The sequence below is a fragment of the Ovis canadensis genome, chromosome 1 (assembly GCF_042477335.2).
Source record: "Ovis canadensis isolate MfBH-ARS-UI-01 breed Bighorn chromosome 1, ARS-UI_OviCan_v2, whole genome shotgun sequence".
NCBI classification, from domain to species: domain Eukaryota; kingdom Metazoa; phylum Chordata; class Mammalia; order Artiodactyla; family Bovidae; genus Ovis; species Ovis canadensis.
This window is the reverse complement of record NC_091245.1, coordinates 13,278,635-13,304,933: the sequence shown is the minus strand read 5'-3', so window position 1 is coordinate 13,304,933 and position 26,299 is coordinate 13,278,635. Positions and strand designations below refer to the sequence as shown.

General features: G+C 44.6%; 1 protein-coding gene across 4 annotated transcripts in view; it reads left to right on the top strand.

Annotated features, from left to right (window-relative positions):
- MTF1 (metal regulatory transcription factor 1) overlaps positions 1-22,545 on the top strand; it is a 42,571-nt gene extending 20,026 nt beyond the window's left edge. The window contains exons 5-11 of one of the 4 annotated variants that reach the window (XM_069586723.1): positions 1,390-1,463; positions 1,919-2,055; positions 5,351-5,428; positions 14,555-14,651; positions 15,377-15,972; positions 19,547-19,610; positions 20,800-22,545. In XM_069586723.1, coding sequence (XP_069442824.1) covers positions 1,390-1,463; positions 1,919-2,055; positions 5,351-5,428; positions 14,555-14,651; positions 15,377-15,972; positions 19,547-19,610; positions 20,800-21,230 — 1,477 coding nt within the window. In that variant the 3' untranslated portion in view covers positions 21,231-22,545. The remainder of the gene's footprint in view (positions 1-1,389; positions 1,464-1,918; positions 2,056-5,350; positions 5,429-14,554; positions 14,652-15,376; positions 15,973-19,546; positions 19,611-20,799) is intronic. The other 3 variants (XM_069586729.1, XM_069586751.1, XM_069586740.1) reach the window with 3 other exon arrangements.
- Positions 22,546-26,299: the final 3,754 nt, after the last annotated feature.

The following is a 26,299-nucleotide window of genomic DNA, read 5'->3' as shown; positions in this document are numbered from 1 at the left end:
TTACATATTGAATTGATACATGTATAAATATAAGCTTGAAGGAAGGAGTTGAACCATCTAATTTCTCCTGTGCTCACAGCATATAGTGTGGTTCTGGGCATTCAGCAGGGATTGAAAAACAACTTTGGAGTGACTATATGATATTTTTAATGAGGTAATCAGTTTGTAAGGATCCGTCCTAAATATAACATAGATATATTACTGAAAACTGCCTATAAACATGTCTCTGAATTTAGGCAGGAGGGATTGCTGTTACATTCATGGCATTAAATATGCTGCCTTTTATTCTCAAATCACTCATCTCATTAGGACACCTGAAAATCAGACAGTCTTCAGGGACAGTCAACTCTTAAACACCAATTAAATGGAAGTGTGTTTTTTAAGAATTACAGATACATTTCTGAGTCATGGCCCCTCTAAAGGCAAGAATATTTGGATCCTAGTTGGTTACTCTCCAGCTGCTGTGAAGCTTGGGTTGCTTTTTTCCCCATAGGGCTATCAAGGGGATTCTAATTTCTATTCAATTATACGTGTTTTTGTCATGATTAAAACTGCTAATTTTTCTTGAATGTTAGATGGGGCTTTAGATGCAATGATTTTATGTACTTAAAAAGTAAAATGATTTAGAGAAGCTTTCTATTTAAAGAAATAAAATATTTTGGCTTGTAAGTATATGCATTCATTCATGTAAATAGTGACCGAATGCCTGCCGTGTGCAAGAACTACAGCAGATGTGAAGAACTACATGGACCCTGCCCTCAAAGGAATTGCAATCTAGGAGAAGAGATAACAAATGTATGCACACAGAGATAAAATAAGATTGGGAATGACAGGTGCCATAAAAGTAGCATGTAGATAAATGCCCTTGGAGTCCTAAGGAGGGAAATATTACCTCTGGTTTTAGTTATCAAGAAAGTAAAAGAGAAAAGTTCTCTGAAGATGACAGATAATCACGTTGTAGCCAGTGTATTCTACCTGATTTTGCGCTAGTGTTGTATTTCGGGCCTGTGCCTATGTGAAAGCCTCTGTACCCATCACTGATACTCCTTGTGTTTCATTTGCCGCAGTAGATTTTCCATATGCGTTCTCATTGTCAGTAGAATTCTGTTGCGTCATTCATCAGAAGGCTCTTATTGTTAGGGCTCTCAGCATGTACCTTACCTGTAGGACAAGAAACACGTTTCCTGGGCCAGCCTCTCCCTCTCATCCCAGATTTGTCACCTTATTTTCCAGGGACCTGTCATCATTCCCATCTGTAAAACCCATTTTGTCGATCTGATCATAGTGTTCTGAGCAGCTTTAATTTAAGTTTGTATTTACAAGAGATATTGAAGATAAAGGTCGATTAGCTAATGACTGCTTTCCTTTCTGCTTTAACAACTTCCTTAGGTGTGATCATGATGGCTGTGGAAAAGCATTTGCAGCAAGCCACCACCTTAAAACTCACGTCCGTACACATACTGGTGAGTTTAGGCTAATTTTTATCTTTTAACCTTCGTTGAGCCAATAAATACGTGTGTTTCCATTGAAACCTGTACAGCTTTGTGGAGAGAACAAGTCTAATCAGTTGGCCTTCACCTATAATGTTCGAGTTCCTCTCAGATGTTAAAAAGGATCTAAAGACTGGACTCAGGAGCTTAACCTTAAGAAATAAAGCCAATTCAGAGATACTCAATAAAGAATCTGAGAGGAGGGGAAGAAACTAGCTTCTCTTTTAACTTCCTAGGAGCAGGCCATTCTCAGTGCTTTGCTCTGCATTAAATTTTAGGACTGGGTTGATTAACTTGTGGATAATTGATCCAGTGTATTACCTGAACCCTCATTAGCATATTTACTTCCCTATGTTAGGGGAAAGTAGATGTCTCCATCCAGTGAAATGGTTTTATGGTGAAATTAACACCTCTTTTCATTCTTGCAGGTGAAAGACCCTTTTTCTGCCCCAGTAATGGCTGTGAGAAAACATTCAGCACTCAATACAGTCTCAAAAGTCACATGAAAGGTCACGATAACAAAGGAAACTCATACAGTGCACTTCTAAATCACAACGGATCAGAGGTGTGGAGTGTTTTGTCTCTCGTTTTGATCTGGGCAGCGTAGAACAGCGACAGTTGTTTGTGCCTCCGGTTAAAATGCCTTCTCTCTAAATCTGTTAGCGAGAAAAAAGGAATCAGTGTCAAGATCTATGTCTTTGTGAGGGGGTGGCAGAAGCCAGAAATCTCACCAGGCTCCCTGTGCGTCAGCCCCTGATTCGGCTCCGCCTCTGGTGGAAGAGGTGTCTTGGAACCAGAGGTCTCAGAATGGCTACCAAAGGGTCGTCCAGGTGCTCTCAAAGGGTGTTATTTTCCCATTCATGTCGTGTAAAATGGTACATTTGAACTTGAGTTTTGGACACTATTTAATGATTTGCTTTACCCTTCCATTAATCCATCACTGGAGAACCAGGTGGAGTCTGGGGGTGGGGTGGGGGGGTGGTCCCCTGCCCTTTAGAATTGTCTGCAGACCTAATGGTTAGATAGCCACTGCCTTTAAGGCACTGAACCACAGACAAGCCTCTGCAGAGGTTTAGGTGGTTTTGTCTGTTTTTCTTCACCAAGCCCTCTCCTCTGTGGCTTCTTTCCAGAGAGATCCTGGGATAAATTTACTGTTACTACTTCTGATATGGTATTGGGCACTTACCTTATGTCTTTTGCACCCCAAAAGTGAGAACTGTTATTATTTTACTATTTTATAAATAAAGTGGAAGCTCACTGACCCCCTTTAGAATAACAAGGTTCTTAAAGTATGTAATATGGTTTTGATTTGGGCAGAGACAGCATGATTCTGTGGTTTCTGATTTTTAAACAGAAAAGGATCCCTTTAAAAGGACTCTTCCTTCTGTGTCTTATTGGTAATAATAACTAATATTTACTGAATGTTTACTGTATGCCAAGTACTATGCTAAGTTTTCTTAAGTGAATTACCCTGCTTACAAGAGGTCAGTATTCTTATTCCCATACCACTGACAGAGAAACCTGAGGTAAGGAGAAATTAAATAACTTGCCTAAGTATCCAAAGCTTGTAATTAGCACCCTTTAGGCAGACCATCTGATTCCAGAGCCTGGTTCTTGACCACCCACCCCGCCCCCACATCATAGGAGGCAAAACGGCATTGGTTGCGAAGAGTCTGAATTCACATCCAAGCGCCACCACTAGACACATGACCTTAGGCAAATGGCTTCTTTGTGCCTCGGTCTCACTGTCTGTAAAACCAGATAAAAACACTAAGATGTGAGAGTCTTTGTCCATAAAGCTGCATTTATGAAGGCATGATCCGTTTTCTCGTTTTGCAACAATCACAGTTTCTCACCAGTAGCTCCTGCTCATTGGAGGCCTCAGTGCACAGGGTCCAGACTTCACATCTCTTGGCTGACTGTTAGCTCCCCATTGGAGCGAATCTGCTCTGGTCTTAGGCTTTCAAAGCTATCAGGATTGCCTTTGAGTCTTAATATCTCTAGCCCAGATTTCTTCCTGAGCTTTAGACATGTATTCAGCCTCCTACTCGATGTCTCCACCCAGCTGTCACCTACGTTTCCCAGTCTTGACGCGTCCAACCTGTTCCTCCTGCAGTCTCCCACATCTTAGTAAATGGCACCTCTGTGTCTCTAGTGGCGCAGGCCAAAAACACTGGAGTCATTCTTGACTCCTCTTTTTTTTTTCCCCTCATTCCACACACCCACCAGCATCTATCAGTTCCATCTTTCTAGAATCTGATCTGATTACTTCATTCAAGCCCTTGTCATTGTTTGACCTGGATTCTTGCAATGACCTGCTAAGTGGTTTTCTTAGCACCTTTCCCCTCACTTCTCCCCACTGATACTCCACTCTGATCTTCCTAAACAATGAGGCAAATCATGTCTGTTCTCTGCTTATAACCCTTCAGTAGCTTCTTATATCATTTAAGGTAAAAGTTAGAATCTTTACAGTGGTCCAGAAAGTCCTAGACATTGTGGCTTGCTCACTTCTCTCTTCATTTCAGTTCAGTTCAGTCGCTCAGTCGTGTCCTACTCTTTGCGACCCCATGAATCGCAGCACGCCAGGCCTCCCTGTCCATCACCATCTCCCAGAGTTCACTCAGACTCACGTCCATCGAGTCCGTCATGCCATCCAGCCATCTCATCCTCGGTCATCCCCTTCTCCTCCTGCCCCCAATCCCTCCCAGCATCAGAGTCTTTTTCAGTGAGTCAACTCTTCTCATGAGGTGGCCAAAGTACTGGAGTTTCAGCTTTAGCATCATTCCTTCCAAAGAAATCCCAGGGCTGATCTCCTTCAGAATGGACTGGTTGGCATTCATTTGAGCTGCACCACCCACCTTGTGGTTCCTTGAACTGAGGAAGCCCACCTTGCCTCCAGGCCTTTGTGTGTGCTGTGCCCTCTGCATGAATCACTGTCCCCACATGTGTGCATGGCCCTTGCCTTCTTCAGTATCTGCTCTGAGGCCACCTTATCTGAGTCCCTTCCTGATCTGATAAAAGAGCGTCTCCTCCCCTGGCCTTCTCCACTCCCCTTACTCTCTTATATACTGTGTATTTCTTTGTTTTTTTTGTCTGGCCCCCTCTCTCTGGTGGCAGGGACTTTATTATTGTATCCCTGGGCCTGTAACAGGGCTTAATACGTATTAGATGCTCAGTGAGTGTTTGTTAAATACATGCACGTATCAGAACTTACGATGCATGAGGTAAAGTGAGGCGACCGCATAAAGTATTTGAATCACATCTGGCATCCTAGGAATCCAGAATTCTGAGTTAGCCCAGACACCCGTATAGGAATAGTAACCCCTCAGCACCACTCTAAGTGACAGTCCCCGAGATGCCCATGCTGGGGACATAGTGAAGTAATGGAAGGTGGACTTTCAGTCAGAAGCAATGGGTCTGTGTTATGTTAATTGGTGATTTTTGGACCGTTCACTGCTAATCTTAGCATTAATTTTCTCATACTTAGAATGGGAATGTGAAATAATACTACAGAGGATTATATTAATAGTAAATGAAGTCATGTAAAATTGCTTTGTCGATGACAGACCAATTTCACAAATATTATTGATTTCATGTTATTATAGCTTTTGTTACTCTGGAGCCTGAGTCATGAGATAATTCTTAAACTCTACTAACCATGTTTAAGAACATAAACAATTTCTTCTTAAGAATATCAGGATTTTAAAAATTGAAATAATTCAGTAGCCTTTGTTTTGAATAGTTTTTTTATTCTATAGACTTTTGGAATCTTAGGGACACTGTAATCAAGTGTTTTATTACATAATAGAATACAGTAAATCCCAATTGTTTGTCAATTAGAATTTTTTTTTCTTTCACAGGATACAAATCACTCACTTTGTCTGAGGAATTTAAGCCTTCTGTCCACAGATTCTGAATTTCAAGAAAATTCCAATACAGTAAGTGTACCTGTGATACAGATGTTATTAAAATAAGTGCAAGAATTGAGCCTCCCTTTGGTGGGAAAATTGAGTGAGGCCAGTCTTGGAAGGCTTTCAGATTGAGCTGTGTTCAATGAGTAGCCACTTAGGGTGTTTTGATTCTGTTTCCTGATAAGAGCTCTCATTGGAGAGGTTGCTCTCTCCGATGCATAGTGCCTTTTGGCCCAGATCACTCACTTGATAACCTCCTGCACCAGAAAATAACTTTATTTATTTAGCAAATATTTATTGAGTGTCTACTCCAGTCGGGCAGAGTGCTGGTACTGAGCTGGTAGTAGTGAGGAAGTAAGTGTGGTCTGTTCTTGAGTAGCTTAAAATTCAGCCACTGTAAGGGAGAGCCAGGGTTCCAGTTTGCAGGCTTTTCTTAAGCCCTGCCAGTCTGACCTGAATCAGTCCTTTCCTTTCTTTGAGCATGGCGATTCTGAAGGGGACCATGTCTGCAGGCCCACTGCTAGGGGACAAACCCAGTGTCTCCTGACCTGCTTGCTTTGGCTCTGCCATTCCCACGGCTCCATGCTGTGTCTTGCAGACCACTGAATCAATCCTGAGCTTGTGCCCCTTCAGGAGGATCCATGAGCTTTACTGGGTCACTGACACTGGTGGTTAAGTATGCATTTTTGGTTGTTTTTCTCTGGTAAATAAGTATAGCTTAGGTTAGATTTTCTGTGAGTATATGCATAATAAATAAGGAGGAATCAATGTGATAGGAAGTATTTGAACAGTTCTCTACAGTGTAGGCTCTTGGGCCTCCCCCAACTCTACTGAGTCAGTATCCTCTGGGAGGGGGGCCTGACCCTGCACAATTTTATATTAGCACACCAGGTCCTGGGTTATCCTGGTAATGGCAGAATTTCTCTTATCAGACCAGCCCTCCCACAGAAAACAACTGTGTATGCTGGGCAAAATATGAAAACAACTACGTGAAGGCACCAGAGAGCAACCCAAACAGGCAGAGGCAACGTTTGAATGACGGGGCCGCTTGGGAGATAGCAGTGGCACTGGATGGGTCTGCAGGCTTTATGGCTTATCTGTCTCAGAGCAAGCCTAGTTGATACCAAACAGGACGGCTCTGGCTCAGTAAACACTCGCTCTTACTGGAGTGACTACCCGGAGGACAGAGCTCAGGGCAACAGTGCGGCACCTGGAGAGTTAATGACCTGCAAAGGAGAGAACACAGAGGTTGAATCCCAAGTTCTGTTTGGAGCTGTGTCCAAACCTCCAGTTGACCCCTGAATTGTGGGTGTGTGGGGCAGACCCCAAGCAGTCCAGCTGAGGCTAAAGAGCTGGATGAAGAGGACAGCTGCCATCCACTGCAGGGAAGACAGAGCTTGGAGTTAGAGCATAGCCAAGTCACTGGAATGTTATAGCAAACAACCAAATACTCTTCCAAGAAGTGTAACAGAATCCTGAGTCTCTGCAGCATATCATTTGCAATGTCCAGGGTTATCCAAAATTAGTAAACATAAGACATAAGAGAACATTACCTCTACTCAAGAGAAAAGGTCATTTATGGACTACGGAGACTGACCCCAAGATGAGCCAGGTGATAGAATTAGTGGACAGACATTTATAAGTAGCTCTTAAAATGCTCAAGCATATTAAGGATTACTTGTAATGATTTAATAAATAGGAACTCTTAGCAGAGAAATAGAAACTATAAAAAAATGTGCCAAATGGGAATTCTGGAACTGAAAATATATCAAAATTTAAAAATTCACCAAATGGGCTTAACAGCAGACTGGAAATAACAGATGAAAGAATCAGTTGAATTGAAGAGAGACCAGTAGAAATTAACCAATCTGAAGGGCCCACCCCCCCAAAAAAAGCACTTTGTATGATTGTTTGGCATACTCATATTTCAGAGCTGATGCTCTAAGTAAGAGTACTGGGCCAAGATTGCCCTCTGAACCACACGGGGTAAGATTTCTGGGTAAACGTCTCCTTAATATCAGAGATCGTGGGAAATGGTTGAGGTATCCACTCCCTGACTGGGACTTGACACATGACTGAGGAGCTTTCTAGAGCCCTAAGGTCACCAGGTGAGGAACCATATGAGGGGACATTGAGTACTTGTGAAAAAGGAAAGCTTTTTCTATCCATAATTTACAACAGCAAGAGAGAGGCCTGTTTTTCTTCCCTGGGATCAAATTATATGTTGTGTCCTTGTCCTCCAGCGTTTAGTCTTTCAGACTAAGATCAAAGTGCCTTGAATAGGGTGGATTTTGCCTTGCTTGCTTTAAAAGAAATGATAATGAGTTGTTAAAATTAAATGATATATTTTTATGAGATCATCATTTTCCAGGTTCCTGGGCAGCCTACATGTTTCTCTGTGTCCTAGGTATGAATTTGGGCTGAAGCTCTGAGGAACAGCCCACTGGGCCTGTTGGCCCCTGAGCCTCAGGATCCATCATGTTCCCAAACAGCTCAGTGTTCTCAAGTCTCTCTGCTCCAGGCCCCAGAGGCTCAACCTGTTTGTCTCTCCTCACTTGAGGGGGTGGTTCCCACTCGCTCTGCCCCCAGGGTTATTGCCCTGAAGCCTGGCAGTGGCTGAGTCAGTCCCTTCGGCACTTACCTTTTTTAATTAAAAAAAAAAAAACCAACCTGTTTATGACGGTATAATATACATACAGAAAAGTACACCTGTCATAAATGTACAGCTTGATGAGTCATCGCCGTTCACCATATTCCTGTAACTGTCGCAGAAGGGGAAGTGTGGGGACAAGAGGATGGTCACATCTGAGTCCCTGGGACGGACGGCCACCAAGTGTAGGTTCTTGGCTTTGTGCAGGAAGGAATTCAAGAATGAGCCATAGTGGAGGAAAAGAAGGGCTCTTCAGGGAGTACTCAAGACTGTGGACCATCTCGAAAGGCAAGAGAGGCCCAGGAGGCAGCAGGGTATCCGGCTGTCAGAATTGATAGGGGTGGGTAATTACATAGGCTAATGAGGAGTATTCCAGCTATCTTGGGGAAAGGGTGGGGATTTCCAGGAATTGGGCCACTGCCCACTGTTTGACCTTTATGGAAGACAACTCATGGCCATTTTGGACCTAGTAAGTAAAGTTGCTCAGTCGTGTCCAACTCTTTGCGACCCCATGGACTATAGCCTACCAGGCTCCTCTGTCCATGAGATTTTCCAGGCAATAGTACTGGAGTGAGTTGCCATTTCCTTCTCCAGAGGATCTTCCCGACCCAGGGATCGAACCTGGGTCTCCCGCATTGTAGACAGACGCTTTACCGTCTGTGCCACCAGGGAAGTCCATTTTGGACCTAGTTGCTTCTAATCACTTTATGCCGTGTCCTCAGGCCATGCCACTGGGCTTCCCTGGTGGCTTAGCACGGAAGAATCTGCCTGGGAATGCAGGAGAGACAGGTTCCATCCCTGGGTCAGGAAGATCCTCTGGAGAAGGAAATGGCAACCCACTCCAGTATTCTTGCCTGGGAAATCCCATGGACAGAAGAGCCTGGTGGGCTACAGTCCATGGGGTGGCAAAAGAGTCGGACACAACTGAGCGACTAAACAACAACAACAGGCCATGCCATTCTTTTAAAGGTTGTGCCCTGCCCCTTCCTGTGTCATAACCAGCACGCAAATCAACAAACAGAACATTCCCAACACCCTAGAATCCCCCATCAGGTCCCTTAACAGCCGTTACCTCTTCCTAAGGATAACCACTATCCTGGCTTCTCACAACCTAAGGTGAATTTTGCCTGTTTTTATGCTTTCTATAATTCAAATGTGGCCTATACTCATTTGTCCTGGCTTCTTTCTTGCAACATTTTGTTTGAGGAATTAATGCATGTTGTTGCATAAAATAATATATAGATTATTTGTTCTCATTGTTGAGCAGTTATTCAGTTTCAGTTCAGTCGCTCAGTCGTGTCTGACTCTGCGACCCCATGAATCACAGCATGCCAGGCCTCCCTGTCCATCACCAACTCCCGGAGTCCACCCAAACCCATGTCCATTGTGTCAGTGATGCCATCCAACCATCTCATATTCTGTCGTCCCCTTCTCCTCCTGCCCTCAATCTTTCCCAGCATCAGGGTCTTTCAAATGAGTCAGCTCTTCGCATCAGGTGGCCAAAGTATTGGAGTTTCAGCCTCAGCATCAGTCCTTCCAATGAACACCCGGGACTGATCTCCTTTAGGATGGACTGGTTGGATCTCCGTGTAGTCCAAGGGACTCTCAAGAGTCTTCTCCAACACCACAATTCAAAAACATCAGTTCTTCGGTGCTCAATCAGCTTTCTTCACAGTCCAACTCTCACATCCATCTCACATCCATACATGACCACTGGAAAAACCATAGCCTTGACAAGATGGACCTTTGTTGGCAAAGTAATATCTCTGCTTTTCAATATGCGATCTAGGATGGTCATAACTTTCCTTCCAAGGAGTAAGCGTCTTTTAATTTCATGGCTGCAGTCACCATTTGCAGTGATTTTGGAGCCCAAAAAGATAAAGTCTGACACTGTTTCCACTGTTTCCCCATCTATTTCCCATGAAGTGATGGGACTGGATGCCATTATCTTTGTTTTCTGAATGTTGAGCTTCAAGCCAACTTCTTCACTCTCCTCTTTCACTTTCATCAAGAGGCTTTTTAGTTCCTCTTCACTTTCTGCCATAAGGGTGGTGTCATCTGCATATCTGAGGTTATTGATATTTCTTCCGGCAATCTTGATTCCAGCTTGTGTTTCTTCCAGTCCTGCGTTTCTCATGATGTACTCTGCATAGAAGTTAAATAAGCAGGATGACAATATACAGCCTTGATGTCCTCCTTTTCCTATTTGGAACCAGTCTGTTGTTCCATGTCCAGTGCTAACTGTTGCTTCCTGACCTGCATACAGGTTTCTCAAGCGGCAGGTCAGGTGGTCTGGTATTCCCATCTCTTTCAGAATTTTCCACAGTTCATTGTGATCCACGCAGTCAAAGGCTTTGGCATAGTCAGTAAAGCAGAAATAGATGTTTTTTCTGGAGCTCTCTTGCTTTTTCCATGATCCAGTGGATGTTGGCAATTTGATCTCTGGTTCCTCTGCCTTTTCTAAAACCAGCTTGAACATCTGGAAATTCACGGTTCATGTATTGCTGAAGCCTGGCTTTGAGAATTTTGAGCATTCCTTTACTAGCATGTGAGATGAGTGTAATTGTGCGGTAGTTTGAGCATTCTTTGGCATTGCCTTTCTTTGGGATTGGAATGAAAACTGACCTTTTTCAGTCCTGTGGCCACTGCTGAGTTTTCCAAATTTGCTGGCATATTGAGTGCAGCACTTTCACAGCATCATCTTCCAGGATTTGAAAGAGCTCAACTGGAATTCCATCACCTCCACTATCTTTGTTCGTAGTGATGCTTTCTAAGGCCCACTTGACTTCAGATTCCAGGATGTCTGGCTCTAGATGAGTGATCACAGCATCGTGATTACCTGGGTCGTGAAGATCTTTTTTGTACAGTTCTTCTGTGTATTATTGCCACCTCTTCTTAATATCTTCTGCTTCTGTTAGGTCCATACCATTTCTGTCCTTTATTGTGTCCCTCTTTGCATGAAATGTTCCCTTGATATCTCCAATTTTCTTTCTTTTTTTTTTTTTTTCCAATTTTCTTGAAGAGATCTCTAGTCTTTCCCATTCTGTTGTTTTCCTCTATTTCTTTGCATTGATTGCTGAGGAAGGCCTTCTTATCTCTTCTTGCTATTCTTTGGAACTCTGCATTCAGATGTTTATAGCTTTCCTTTTCTCCTTTGCTTTTCGCTTCTCTTCTTTTCACAGCTATTTGTAAGGTCTCCCCAGACAGCCATTTTGCTTTTTTGCATTTCTTTTCCATGGGGATGGTCTTGATCCCTGTCTCTTGTACAGTGTCACAAACCTCTGTCCATAGTTCATCAGGCACTCTATCTATCAGATCTAGTCCCTTAAATCTATTTCTCATTTCCACTGTATAATCATAAGGGATTTGATTTAGGTCATATCTGAGTGGTCTAGTGGTTTTCCCTACTTTCTTCAATTTGAGTCTGAATTTGGCAATAAGGAGCTCATGATCTGAGCCACAGTCAGCTCCCGGTCTTGTTTTTGCTGACTGTATATAGCTTCTCCATCTTTGGCTGCAAAGAATATAATCAATCTGATTTCAGTGTTGACCATCTGGTGATGTCCATGTGTAGAGTCTTCTCTTGTGTTGTTGGAAGAGGGTGTTTGCTATGACCAGTGCATTCTCTTGGCAAAATTCTATTAGCCTTTGCCCTGCTTCATTCCATATTCCAAGGCCAAATTTGCCTATTACTCCAGGTGTTTCTTGACTTCCTACTTTTGCATTCCAGTCCCCTATAATGAAAAGGACATCTTAGAACTGTTCAATTTCAGCTTCTTCAGCATTAGTGGTTGGGGCATAGACTTGGATTACCATGATATTGAATGCTTTGCCTTGGAAACGAACAGAGGTCATTCTGTCATTTTTGAGATTGCATCCAAGTACTGCATTTCAGACTCTTTTGTTGACTATGATGGCTCCTCCATTTCTGCTAAGGGATTCCTTCCCACAGTAGTAGATATAATGGTCATCTGAGTTAAAATTCACCCATTCCAGTCCATCTTAGTTTGCTGATTCCTAGAATATCGATGTTCACTCTTGTCATCTCCTGTCTGACCACTTGCAGTTTCCCTTGATTCATCCCAGGGACGGGAGAGCCTGGTGGGCTGCCGTCTGTGGGGTTGCACAGAGTCGGACATGACTGAAGCGACTTAGCAGCAGCAGCATGGACCTAACATTCCAGGTTCCTATGCAATACTGCTCTTTACAGCATCGGACCTTGCTTCCATCACCAGTCCCATCCACAGTAGGTGTTGTTTTTGCTTTGGCTGCGTCCCTTCATTCTTTCTGGAATATTATAGACAGGCTCTTATAGGCTCAGATCATGCTTTGACTGCCTCCCTTCATTCATCCCTTCATTCTTTCTGGAGATCATACTGCTGATCTGCAGCAGCATATTGAGCACCTACTAACCTGGGGAGTTCATCTTTCAGTGTCCTGTCTTTTTGCCTTTTCATACTGTTCATGGGGTTCTCAAGGTAGAATACTGACGTGGTTTGCCATTCCTTTCTGCAGTGGACCACATTCTGTCAGACCTCTCCACCATGACCCATCCGTCTTGTGTGGCCCCACACAGCATGGCTTAGTTTCATTGAGTTACATAAGCTGTGGTCTGTGTGATCAGATTGGTTAGTTGTCTGTGATTGTGGTTTCAGTGTGTCTGCCCTCTGATGCCCTCTCTCAGTGCCTACCGTCTTACTTGGGTTTCTCTTACCTTGGACGTGGGGTATCTCTGCACGGCTGCTCCAGCAAAGCGCCTGAACAGTTATTACACTAAGTGAATATAAGAGTATGTTCTGTCTCCTGCCCTTGGGCATTTGGAAAGTTTCTAGTTTGGAGCCGTTACAGCAGTACTGCTGTGAAAATTCTTATACATCATCTTCTGAAGTCACAGATTCGTTCCTTTTAAACAGTGTTATTCCTGTAATGCTTCATAAACAAGTAGAACAAAAAAAAATAACAACCATGAAGACGTTGCAAAGCTTGCGGCTTAGTGGTAGTTGTTAGCTCACTGTGTTTCAAACTGGGTGGTGCATCTTTATTGGGTTATAAAATAGTGGTTTATAATCAACATTCTGAGAACAGCAATAGGATAGAGAATATAGAAGACACTGCAGGTCATAAGGACAGGCTCTGTTTCATAGACTTTTGTTTCAGTTATACATTCATATGTATGTAATATATCTTATAAATTATATATAATATGAATTATTATATATACCCACTTTAGTATTCTTAGGCTTCCCTGGTGGCTCAGATGGTAAAGAATCTTCCTGCAATGCCTGAGACCTGGATTCGAATCCCTGGCTTGGGAAGACCCCCTAGAGAAGGGAATGGCAACCCACTCCAGTATTCCAGCCTGGAGAATTCCATGGACAGAGGAGCCTGGCAGGCTATAGTCCATGGGGTGGCAAAGAGTTGGATATGACTGAGTGACTTTCACTTTCATAAATTATTATAAATTATATAATTTCCTACTTTGTGTCATGATGAAAGGTTTCAAGGCATTTTCTTGGCCTGTGATTCCTAACTCCCTCTGGACTAGAGGCTGGAAGCCTTGCTAGGTTTCTGCCTTCGTGTTACAAAGAATACGAACAAACTTTTTGGCCAACCCTGTATCACGCTGGTCGTCAGCTTCACTGAACTTCTTGGGATCTTGCTTTTGTCACTCTCGCCCTACAAAATGTGGAGTGGAGGTGGACCACAGAGAAGAGAATTACTGTTTTTTCCCTTCCCTTAAATAAACTAAACTAAAGGGAAGCCTAGAGGCGGTCATTTTATTAGGTGCCTGGCAGGAGTCAAGCCCTCAGGGCACTAGGTGTTTTGGTTTTTCATAGCTTTACAAAATGCCTCTGACCTTTTCTTAACTGTAAGTTAGAAAGAAACTGGAATGATAGTGGTGAGGATAAGGCCATTATTATTGTCTGTTATTGTGTTTCTTTATATTGTTTCATTCACCACCATGTGTACATATTAGAATATTATAGATGTTATATAGTAACCTTGAAAGATATCACAGTATATTATTATTACATGAGAAAAGCAAGTTCCAAGTAATAGATAGTATACAACCCCACTTTTATGTAGGATTTTATCTTTCAGAGCAGGGATCAGCAAACTTCTTTTTGTAAAGGGCCAGATAGATAATTTCAGCTTTGTGGCCCATACATTCTCTGTACAACTGCTCAGCTCTGCCATTGCAGTGCAGAAGCTATAGAGAGAATTCAAAAGTGAACCAGAGTGCCTCTTCCAGTACAGCTTTATTTGCAGAAACAGGCATTCAGCCAGCAAGTCAGTTTGCCAACTCCTGCTTTAGAGTGTTTGAAGACCCAGATCTTCAGTGTCTGAGGCTTAGGGGAATAAATGTCACCTTAGGAAAAGAAAAGTTAGAAACCAGAAGCATAGCCGAAGATCATTCTCATCCTGCTGCTCTGTGCCGTCTTGGGGTGCAGACCTGCTTTTGGATGGTGCGCCTCATGCGTTTGTCTCTGTCTCTGCCACAGGGCCAGAATCTCAGCACTCTCTCACCAGCAATCATTTTTGGACCAATGTTCCAGAAGTCAGATGATCCGGCAATTCAGGAAGATCCTCAACAGACAGGTTTGTTACACAGACTGTCTTCCTGCTCAGATCTCCGCACTGGGAAGGAGAATTCACACTTGCTGACACAGTAGATGTCAAGCACAGTGATATATTTCAGGTCCTTTGAATGAAGTGTACTTTCATTGAGGGATCAGAGAAGGATGGGCTTTTTAGCTCAATTCCGTTTTTTTCTTTCCCCTGCTTCCCTCATCAAGGGTTTACTTGAGGATCTACTTTTCCTGGACCCTCAAATGAAGAGGGTCCCCTTTTCCAAAATCTTTCGTTGGCTTTCAAAAAGTGAGAGGAGTCGTGAGCACTTTCTTCTGATGTGACACCCCATTCATGAGTGGATAGAATCCACAAACCAAACTTTAGATATGTAGATCAATTGTGTTTGAATGAAAATATGTCCCTGAAGCGTCACAGTAGTTAAAAAGTGTGTTCAGTGGTCATGTGCCCAGAAAAGAATGTCTAACCTCTTTTCCACAAAAGCCACGGGACACACATTTTTTATGGTTAGATCCATACTAGGTCTTCGCGTTTAGAAAGTGAGGTTGATGGTAAAGCCTGGTACTTTGACCAGAGGGGTCATTACGTGAAAAGCAGAGAGCCAGCCTGTCTGCAGTGAAGGAATCGTCTCTAACAGACTTCAGCTGTCTTTGGTGTAGCCCATAGAGACTGTTTTTGTGGCTTATATAAGGGTTGGAATGTGTATCTATATTTCTATTTCTTTTTCTTGCCAGCTGCCTTGATTGAAAGTTTTAATGGTGATGCGGAGTCAGTCAGTGATGTTCCGCCATCCACAAGACATTCAGCATCTTTATCTCTTCCACTTATACTGCAGCCTGGCATCTCCGAGCCACCCCAGCCTCTACTACCAGCCTCAGCACCATCTGCTCCTCTGCCTGCTCCCTCCCTAGGAACTGGTTCCCAGCAAGCTGCATTTGGCAACCCCCCTGCTCTCTTACAACCTCCAGAAGTGCCTGTTGCCCACAGCACGCAGTTTGCTGCTAATCATCAAGAGTTTCTTCCGCACCTCCAGGCACCGCAGCCCATCGTACCAGGACTCTCTGTTGTTGCTGGGGCCTTGGCGTCAGCAGCGGCAGTGGCATCCGCCATGGCAGCACCACCCCAAACACAAAGTACTACTGAGCCCCTGCCAGCCATGGTCCAGACTCTGCCCCTGGATGCCAACTCTGTCCTAACTAGTAATCCCACTCTAACCATCACCCCGACTCCCAGCACAGCTATCCTGCAGCCCAGCCTAGTCATGGGGGAGCAGAACTTACAGTGGATACTAAATGGTACCACCAGCACACCGCAAACTCAAGAGCAAATTGTAAGTATGATGTGGAAAGGGGTCCAGTGGGTGAAGTGTATTTCTGTGGGTGACATGTTCAGAGGCCTTTACTTCAAAAAAGGAAAATGGCTGTTGTTTCTACCCCGAAACACATCACTCTACCAGTCATTTCCCCCATAATCAAGCAGTGTGAGTCCTGGAATGTTGCGGTCAATACCTATAATAGAGGGCCAGAGAAACAATTTTCAGATTTACCTAGGTATTTCAGCTGCGGTCTGATTCTGTCAATTCTGACAGGAGAGCCCGAGAACGTTCTCCAAGGCAGAGTCCATCCTGGGCTGAGGGACTGATGGGACCTCATCAGATGGAAACAGACCACAGTGGCCAAGTCAGAAGTAATCTGTGCTCCCAGAATCCATCATAGAGCCATTTTCTACCCAAGTGTATGGTCTCAGTGGCTAAGGAAATGACGTGGTTGTTCAACTGAGTATATTTTGAGAACCTGCTATATACCAGATACCACACAGGATACTCTTGGAAATCTGGAAAAATGAAAAAAAAAGAACATTTATTTTTGATAAAAACTTATATTCTAGTTAAAGAGGCTAAAATACCTAGAAGAAAGTTAATGCTACCAGTAGATAAAGTGTCAAATAATAAAAATAATGGTAATAAAAAATAACAATAGCTGTGACTTTTTGAGCCCTTCATGTACGTATGGGCTTCCTGTGCTAACTAAGCACTTATTAAAATTGAGGGTCTAACGTGCCAGTCATTACCTTAGGGACCTTATTTTTAGATTATATATATTTTTTAGTTTTTATCAAACAAATAGTAAGAACTTCCATACACTTCCTGCTCCCTGCCCACCCCCAGCCTAGTTTCCCTCATTATTAACAGCTTGTATCAATGTGATACATTTATTGTAAGTGAATTAATATTGATAAATGATTATTAACATCTGTATATGTTTGTATCTCTAGATGTCACCCCCACCCCATGTTAAGTATTTTAATCACAGCAATCTTAGGAAGTAGATATGATTTTATCAATGGAGAGCTGAGACCCAGAGAAGTTAAGTGGTGACTAGTCCAAGGTCACACAGCTTATAAATGGCAAAGCCTAGGCAGACCAGTCCCAGAATCCATGCTGCTGATTGTGCTGCCAGATGAGGGGTTCAGAGACTAAAGGCTTATTGGGTGGCCATATGGGCCAGGTGAGCCTTCTTGAGGTGTGAGCAGGAATTAGGTGGAGGAAAGGCTGCACTGAGCAGGAGTAGGTCTGGTGGATGTATGATGCTGCCAAACAACCAGAAAGGCAGGTTGGAGCTAAATGGCAAGAGCACTCAAGTTCCATAAATGGGATGGGCGCCACCACCTCTGGAGGCACCCTAGTTCCAGTTTCAGATGGCCAGAGTCCCTGGAACAGCCTCTTCAGCATTGTGATCCAACCTGCCTCCAGGTGGTTCGGTTTTTTGGTTGTTACTATTGTTTTCATTATTTAAAATTATTTTCAGGGACTTCTCAGGCAGTCCAGCGGTGAAGGCTCCGCACTTTCACTGCAAAGGGCAATCCCTGGTTGGGGAACTAAGATCCCACATGCTACACAACATGGCCAAAAAAACACTTTTTTTCCCATTATTTTTACTGTTCTTAATATTTGCTGACGGCTGTATACAGAAAATGATCCTACTATCTCATTTATGATCTTTTTTTCCTATTTTCTTCCAGTTTTATTGAGATATAATTGATAGATAGCAGAGTATAAGTTTGAGGCGTACAGCATAATAATTTGGCACACGTTTAGTGAGCATCCATCATCACATGATAGATAAAAACTTAAGGATACAGAAAAAAATGTGTGTGTGAGAGAACTTTGAGGATTCACGGCTTAAAGAGCTTTCATGTGTAACATACAGCAGTGTTAATCGTGCCCATCGCATTGTGCCTGTGCCCTAGTACTTTATCTCTTAACTGGAGGTCTGGCTCTTCACTGCTTTCAGCCAGCTCCCCCTCTCCCCACCCGGCCTGCCTCCTGGAAGCACAAAACTGATCTTTCAGTGAGTCTGTTTGTTTGTTTTGAAGTACCACGGACCTGCCTCTGTTCCGGTTAGACAACATAGTAATATTTCTGTACATTTCAAAGTGATCACCACGATACGTCTGGTCACTATATGTGACACTACCACACACGTCACCATCCAAAGATTCACACGTTTGTTGCCTATATTCTCCACACTGTACCTTTCATACCCATGACGCGTGTGTTTTGCAACTGGCCTTTCACAGTTCTCACTTCCCCTCGCCTGTTGTCTCTCCACCCCTCTGGCAACCACATGCCTCCATGCAGTTTCTTTATCTCCGCTTTCTGGATCTGTGCTGCCCTAGGGAACTGCATGAAACAGCTTATTCTTTTTCCATCCAGTTCATTTTCCTGTGGGCTTCCCTGGTGGCTCAGACAGTAAAGAATCCGCCTGCAAGGTGGGAGACCTGGGTTTGATCCCTAGGTTGGGAAAATCCCCTGCAGGCAGGCATGGCAACCCACTCCAGTATTCTTGCCTGGAGAATCCCCATAGACAGAGGCCACAGTCCATAGGGTCGCAAAGAGTCGGACACGACTGAAGTGACCAAGCACATGCTCATTTTCATGTATTTGTACTGAGTCTCATTCCTCCATGATTGTTTCGTAATGTCTCCCCTATAACTTAGCCAGAGTGTTCATATTCCTCCTAGACTCATCTGAGAGGCACTTTTTATTTTCCTTAAAAGGACGAAAGATAAACCCCTTTTTAATATGAATTGGAGAAAGCAAAAACCCTATAGCCAGTTGAATAGGAAGTGTGCTAAAGTGAGGAGTGATTTCTGGGCACAACTTGATGGTCCTACTTAGTAATCATATGTACAGCTAGTATTTGCTGAATCCCCATGGTGTGCCTCAGGCTTCACATGCATCATCTCATTTCATCCTTTTGGGGCCTTTGGGAGAGCCTTTGGGTTGTCATCCTAGTTTTTATAGGTGAGGAAACCAAGACTAAGAGGTTAAATTACTTGCATGACATCAACAACTAATAAGTGACCAAGCTTGAACTTGAATCCTGGTGAGGCTAAGTCCAGGGCTCACCCTTGAGCACCATCCGGTGCAGCTTACACCATGCTGCCTAGGGCCTTCATAGGTCTTCTGCCTATGAGAGGAAGTCTTGGCCTGTCCTTAGCATGCAGCTTAGTCCTTAAGGGGTATAAAAAGAACTTTGGGAGTCAGCAGGGAGTAGAGAACTTAGAGGGGAAACTAGCCCTCAGGCTCCCCCTGAGAAGACTGTCCACTTGAGAAAAGCAACCTTGGAGGGGCCTTTGTGCACATAGAACCTACTGGATTAAGCAGCTGGGAGACAGCCAAGGAGTAGGGGACAAAGACGGCTACATTGTTCGCACTGAATGTCCGGCAGTGTGGTGACCTCATGTCAGAGCACAAACAAAACATTGCTTAGTGCAAAAATCCCTGAACACTGAGGGTTTTCTGTCCTCATGGATGACTGTTACAATTGGGGAGGCTTCATGTCCTTGGGGATGTATCATATTTGAGTAGCCATAAATGTGATTTTTTTTTTCCCCCCCAGCAGCAAGCATCTAAAGTTGAGAAGGTGTTTTTTACCACTGCAGTACCAGTAGCCAGTAGCACAGGTACGTAATTCTGTGTTAGCTGTAAGTGGAAGTCAACTCTCTGGGCCCCCTGAGGCACAGTTAGTTAATCTTGCTTTGCCCTGGATTTTAATTTCTTTTAAATTACATTTATTACGTATTATTTTTCTATTAGAGTATTTCGTATTCTTACAGCTACTGAAAGTTACTGCACTTATAGCATAAATACCACAACATTCTTTAACTAGTAATGGTTCTTTCCCTTTTACATGTAGCCTTTAATATAGCCAGAAAAAAGTCTGAATCATAGTTAATGCTAAAGAGAGAAGTTATTAATTCACTGGACTCTTTTCTAATTACAGTAATGAAGAAATAGCATCTGGGTCAGAAACTCCTATAAAGCTAAAGGGTCCTTTTTCTCAAACTCTTTCTTTTATACATTAGAAAACTTAGGCCCTGAAAGATGAAACGAGTCCCCCAAAGGAATCAGTGAGTTTGTAGCAACGCCAAAGCACTAGTTCTCAGACAGGCCTCGCCCCCCACCTGTTCTCTTGCCCTGTGGTCTCTAGCTCTTTTGAGACACACGAAGATTGTCTGAATTCAGAGTGTGCTTGTGCACAACAGACACATGCAAAAGAGGAGGAATGTGTGCACAAGTGTGTCAGAGATCACGGCTGCAGAGTTGAGCGGGATGTCCTAAAGGAGGTCGGAGCCTCTGGGGCAGGCAGGGCTGGTGCAGTGTGGAGCTCTGCACATGGCAATGCCCTCAGGCCAGCCCTCAGGTATAAGCCTGCTGCAGACACTGCCTGGAGGCGCTGGGAGAGGAGGGGAATGAACTCAGACATGAGTTCTCCAGAAGAACTGAGGCAGAAGGACGAGCTCTTGAGCCCAGAGCTTTGAAGAACGTGCAGAGAGAGAGAGAGAGAGGCGTCCACTGTGGCTGGCATGGTGGGTGCCTGGGAGAGTGGCCAGAGATGAAGCTAGGAGAATCAGGTGCATTTAGATGGTGTGTGGCTTTTCTGTCTTGGAGGGGATGGCGAGTGTCAGAGGCTTCTTACTTGAGGAAGAACGCAGTCCAGTTTAAAGCAGAACAAAACCCGGAGCATGGCATCCAACCCTTCCCATCGTTCTGCCTCCGCGGTGCTCAGCTAGTCTCACACCCTCCTGTCCTCTTGCCCTTGCCCTTGCCCTGCGGCTACTTGAAGAGCAGTCTCTCTCGCCTCTCTCACAGGGAGTGCTGTACAGCAGATTGGCCTCAGTGTTCCTGTGATCATCATCAAACAAGAGGAGGCCTGTCAGTGTCAGTGTGCGTGCCGGGACTCTGCCAAGGAGCGGGCGGCCAGCAGGAGGAAGGGCTGTCCTTCCCCGCCCCCTCCCGCGCTGAGCGCCCAGCCTCCTGACGGGCCCAGCCTGAAGCTGCCACCACAGACTTTCTCCCCACCCCCGATCCCCCTGTCATCCTCCTCCACTGCCCCCTCTTCCTGCGAGCAAAGCAGACAGGCGGTGACTCCTTCAGACCCGCAGACAGAGCCGCTCCGTGCCATAGATATGTCAGAGTTTCTGTCCCTCCAGAGCCTGGACACCACTTCCAACCTGATTCCCATTGAAGCACTACTGCAGGAAGAGGAAGAGATGGGCCTGACCAGCAGTTTCTCCAAGTGAAAGGCCCGCTTGTGCTCCCCTCCTGGAACAGGCCGAGCAGGAAGCAGGAGGTGTGTGATGCCTAACATCGTGGGGGTCAGCAGTTTGAAGGATGAAGAAATCTACTGTTTGAAATCCTCACCTTTCAGACGTATTTTCTTTATTCGTATCCCAGGAGCATCCATTTTTAATGAACTGATCTTTGGAAGAAACAAAACAAAAACACAAAAAAAAGCTAAGTTATAAATGAACTGTTTGGCTGCACTGTATGTCACTTTTGCTTATTGTCATGTGAACTTGGAAATTAAGGTTACTCGTATGCATAAAAATTCTAAATGAAAGGGTGTGGTTTCCATCAATCTGATGCTGCCCATCACTTGCACTGGGGTCTTTGTAGTCGGGGCAGTGGAGTTCAGTGTGTCGGATGTTGTGTTGCCCTGTGTGTCTTTTGAGGCTGAAGCTTGCTTGCAAGGCCAGACCCTCCATCCAAGAGTCAAGTGGCAGAGGCAGGTCAGACAGCCGTGAGCTGGACAGGGATCAGGCGAGGTGGTTTTGTGGTCTGTGCTTGGTGATGGTGGAGCTGAGGGTGACTATGGCTGATGTCACCCTGCAGCCAGCGGCATCACAAATGGGTGTCCAAAATCCTGGTCCCAGGCTGTGGGGACTGTCCCTGACACCTGTGCAGAGCAGGCTCTATCAACGTGATCATAGTGTTTGCTCTGGGTTCTTGCTTCTCTCTCTGCTGGTTGCCAGGGCTTGCAGATCACAGTGATGAATTTTTCTTGGGGAACATCACTGTTTTGTCCTAGAGTGGACATGTGGTTTATGGCCAGCTGCTGGCTCGTGGTCTGCCTTCCTTGAATGGTATCTTCTTCCTCGGAGCAGAAGAGCTGCATTTTGCTGATCAGGAGAAGGTGCGGCTTGATGGGAGTGATGTTCGGTTGGCATGTCATCGGCAGGCCAGGTATCCTGGTTCTGGGTTCCAGCCAGGCTTTTGGTTGCCCCCTGACCCGCCCCCCCATCTCTGCCTCTCACCCCTCTGGATTTTGCATACAGCCTAGTACAATGCAAAGAAGGATGTGACTTGCTCGGCTTAGTCATATGATTTCTAAACAAAAAGAAAAAAGAAAAAAAAAAAAGCGATGATCTTCTACTCAGGGTAAAACAAAAAATTCCCCTTCCACCAAAAAGCCTGAAATGTTGCAATAAGTTATCTCATTTGGAATGTTTCATTAAGTTGTATTATAGGGAAAAAAATTTTTTTATTTGTGTATAGAATTATATCCATCTCTCTGCCTTTGGCTCCGAGTCAGTCATTGCCTCTTAAAACATAAAATACAATCCACACTAAAATGGAAAGTTTCTCTTAACTGGCTATATTAATGTAGTCACGAGTGCTCCCCACACTCACTGAACTCAGAAACTAGGTGTGGCCCAAGGTCTGACGAGGCCTCTGCCTCCCAAGGGCCTCATCCCTGCCATGAGTGAGAAGCAGGGTGCCACACACAAGGCTGCCCTGCTGAGTCAATGATGTCAGGCAGAAAGCAGCCGTAATTCTGCCTTCCTGTTTCACTCCCTAAGGTGACGAAATCTGCATCTGTCACCCTCCTGTTCCCTGCACCATTCCTCAGGGCCCGCCGAGACAGTATCTAGAGTAATCATTTACCTGGGAGCCAGGGGCCCCACTTTTAACAGGATGTTCAGGGACAGATTCAGACGAGAGGGCATAGGTGGTAAATGTGACTGCCGTGAAGAAAAGTGGGCTTTACTACAAGCATCTGGTGGTTTCTCGCTCCTGGGGTCTAGTCAGGAGAATCTGTTTCTTTTTTGACCCTTTGCATTCTCCTGTCCAAAAAACTGGTGGGTTCTGGGTGACCACTGACGTCAGCAGAAGTTGATAAGGCAGGAGGAACCTTCTGTTACCGCAGTGGGTTCATCTCCCAGGAAAACAGCTGCTGAGTATGGGTTGTCCTTGGCTGTCACTCAGCCTTGAGCTCATGGGAAGCTTTGTGGTAGGTCCCTGGCTGTTTTCTCTACACCTTCTGAGAAAGAGCAGCATGGTGGGGTCCCAAGAGACCTCCCCATGCTCGCACCCTAGGCTCACCTGAGATGTGGCTCCTGGGAGCTGAGGTGGAAAACAGGAGCCCGGTGAAGGCCGTCGGATGTGCCCATGGTTGAAATATTGCTTCCCCACTGCTGTGCTTGTGTTGGGTCTGCCCAGGTCAGTGACTTTTCCTCTCTCCTAAGGTTGAGGGTGATGAAGAAGCCAAGTTTTAGGCTGACAGATTTTTCTAATTGCAGTATCTGCCTTTTGAGGGCAACTGATTACAGGGGGGCTTTGAAAACATCAGGGATGTGCTTAAAATGCTAGTGAGTGGTTGTGAAGAGCAGGTTTACTCCACAGGGTAGGCAGCCTCTCATTTCCTTCCTCTTCTAGCACTCTTCCCCACCCTTCCCCCCTTCTATCAGCCTGGTCTCTAGTGCCAAGGGCCTTGGAGAAGAGAGGGCCGCTGAAAATGGAGCCACAAAGAGCCTTCATGAAGAGTGGTTTTCAAACCCAGGAACGATCCTAGGGTGAAGTTAGGGAAGGTGTGCAGACTTCCAGCAGGTAAAATCACGCCTTTTTTCTTCCCACGGTAACCTTAATCATAGCCCCCCGTAGACTGAGGCTTTCTGCTCCCACTGGCATCTCCAGTTAGACTGCCCCTTTATAGGGTGCTAGTCAGCCTGGGGAATTTGGGGGTTTGTGGGCTTGGCAGGTGGCTGCAAACTTCGGCCAGTACCACCAAATTGCCTTAGTGAATTTGGCCCTTCCCAGGTAGGTGAGGGAGGCATCGAGGGAAAGTGGCCCTACCTTTCCCGGCAGTTTGGCCAGCCTCTTGGGGGCATCAGTAGTTTGATGACAGGAATTGGTGTCACTCATTGAATCCCACCCCACCCCACCCCATCCCCTCTTTAGAAGGAGATCATGGTACAAAGCCCAGGAGGGGCCTTAAGGTGTGAAGACTGCTTTGGGTAGAAGAAAGGGACTTCTTTTCACCATCTCTGGAGAGTTAATAGACTGGAGAGTTTTACTTTCAGGGTCAAGGCAGCAGACTGACGGGGATAATGGGCGGGTGGGTTTTTCTGAGAGATTTTGTATAATGCTGAATGTGTCCAAAGGGACGGGTTTGCAGAACCTCATATTGGTATATTAAAGAAATAATTTTTTAAAAAAGCACTTTAGGTTATTTTATCTTTAACTCAATTGCTGCAATTTCTTTTGTGTGTGTATATATATACATATATATACTTTCCACAAAGTTTTATTTTTTGCTCAGAAAAAAAGTTAAATTGAGGTGTGACAAGAAAAGCACTTACCTTGGTGCAATATGTGTAGCTTGACGGTCCTTGTCCCATGTGACCCTGGCCTGGCCGCGCTTTTCCACTCTGTCAGCCCTGTGCTATGAGACTATGCATAGGGAAACACTATTATGCATTCTCAGCAACTGCTCAATCTATGCAAGCCTTCCCTGTGTGCCCAAGGGCACCCCCTCAGGCCCTCTGAAGAACTGCTGCGGGTCCTGTTTTCTTCTGCTGACTGTTGAGGCCCTTTTTCATCACTTTTGCTTGGCCCTTTGCCATCTTTCCCCCTTCACCGTTACACAGTGATGCCTGAAAGGAAGAAACCGGTTGTTCCTAGGTAGACACCTGGCGCTTTCTAGACTTTTACATTTGTAATCAGGTCCATTGTCCTTAATCCTAAAGGCTTCTCCAGAGTCACTGAAATCATTGATTGTGGAACTGCAACAGTATTGCTGATGAGTTTACAGTTTTTCTACCCCACCAATCAGAAATATGTTTGGGGAAGGTGGTGGGGGTCACAACCCTAGCCATCCTGTCGGCTCTTTAAGCAAAAGCCTCCAGCCCTCATTGAATCCAGTAAACAAAGCTGTTAATAACCTGCTTTATGAACTTTCTTCCTTCCCTCTTACTCCTCTCCCCTCCCATTTTATCTTCAGTTTTCAGGCTGCTAACGAATAGAGAAGTTTTAAAACATACTTCAGCCAAAGCAGAAAGATTTCCATAGATCATATGCAAATAGTTCTGCTATGACATAGATCAGAAATTGACCATTCCTAAATATTGGGGAAGGGAGAGGCAACAAAACTGAATTAAGCATATTTCTGATTGGTCGTCAGTTTAGCCTCTTTTCTCTTGCGTGTGTTGGGAGGCAAGAGAAGGGGTCCCATGTTTCTTCTCACACCTTTTGGGGAAGCTGATGATCACTGTTTGGGCATTTCTGTTACTCCTGTTCAAGAGAGGGCTTCTCAGTCGGCACTGAAAAATGCAAATTCAACTGGATCTTTATGTCAATGTGTACATAGTACAAGCTTTTTTTACTGGAAGCAAAGTTTAAAACCACACACTGCCCTTTTGGTGGTGTGCTTGCTGGGCCCCAAATTGGGTGATGTCATGTCACTTTCTCAGCTCAATGCAGTTTCTACTCTTTTTCTTACGGGGAAATTTTTCATAAAATCTTTTCTTCACCAAACCCAGGGGTGTTTTCTGCAATATCCTTGTTATCCTCATAGTGGTGCCAAGTCCAAGAGGCCTCTCTTGCCCTTTTCCCCAGTGTCCTCAGGCCTCCCCAGGGCGCTGTTTGACTCAACAGTCTACATCCTTTGTTGTGTTTTGGAGAATATGGGGGTGGGAGGTCGGAATTCAAGGTGGCTGTTCTTTTTCCCTGTAAACTCCTAGTTCCTGTTTGGGGAAGGTGGCTGGAAACAGGGTTTTGCTGAATCTCTGGCTCAGATTTTCTGGCCAGGAGAAGCAAGACCCACGACAACCTTCTTTTTTTGACACACACTAGTCATTGGCCAGAGGTCTTGGTTGAAAGTTTTTTAAAATCCCAAATAGTTTTATTTGGATTATGTAAAAGCCTACCAAATTTATTTGTGAAACATGGGAACAACGGACTTCCACTGAGCGATATGAAAACGTTACAGGTTCAGTACTTCCAAAGGAAGAAACCTCTAAACCCAAAAAAGAATAAATATGAATTTGTATTTTTGAAGAATGTGAAATAATGGTGTTTGCTTAATTGCTCA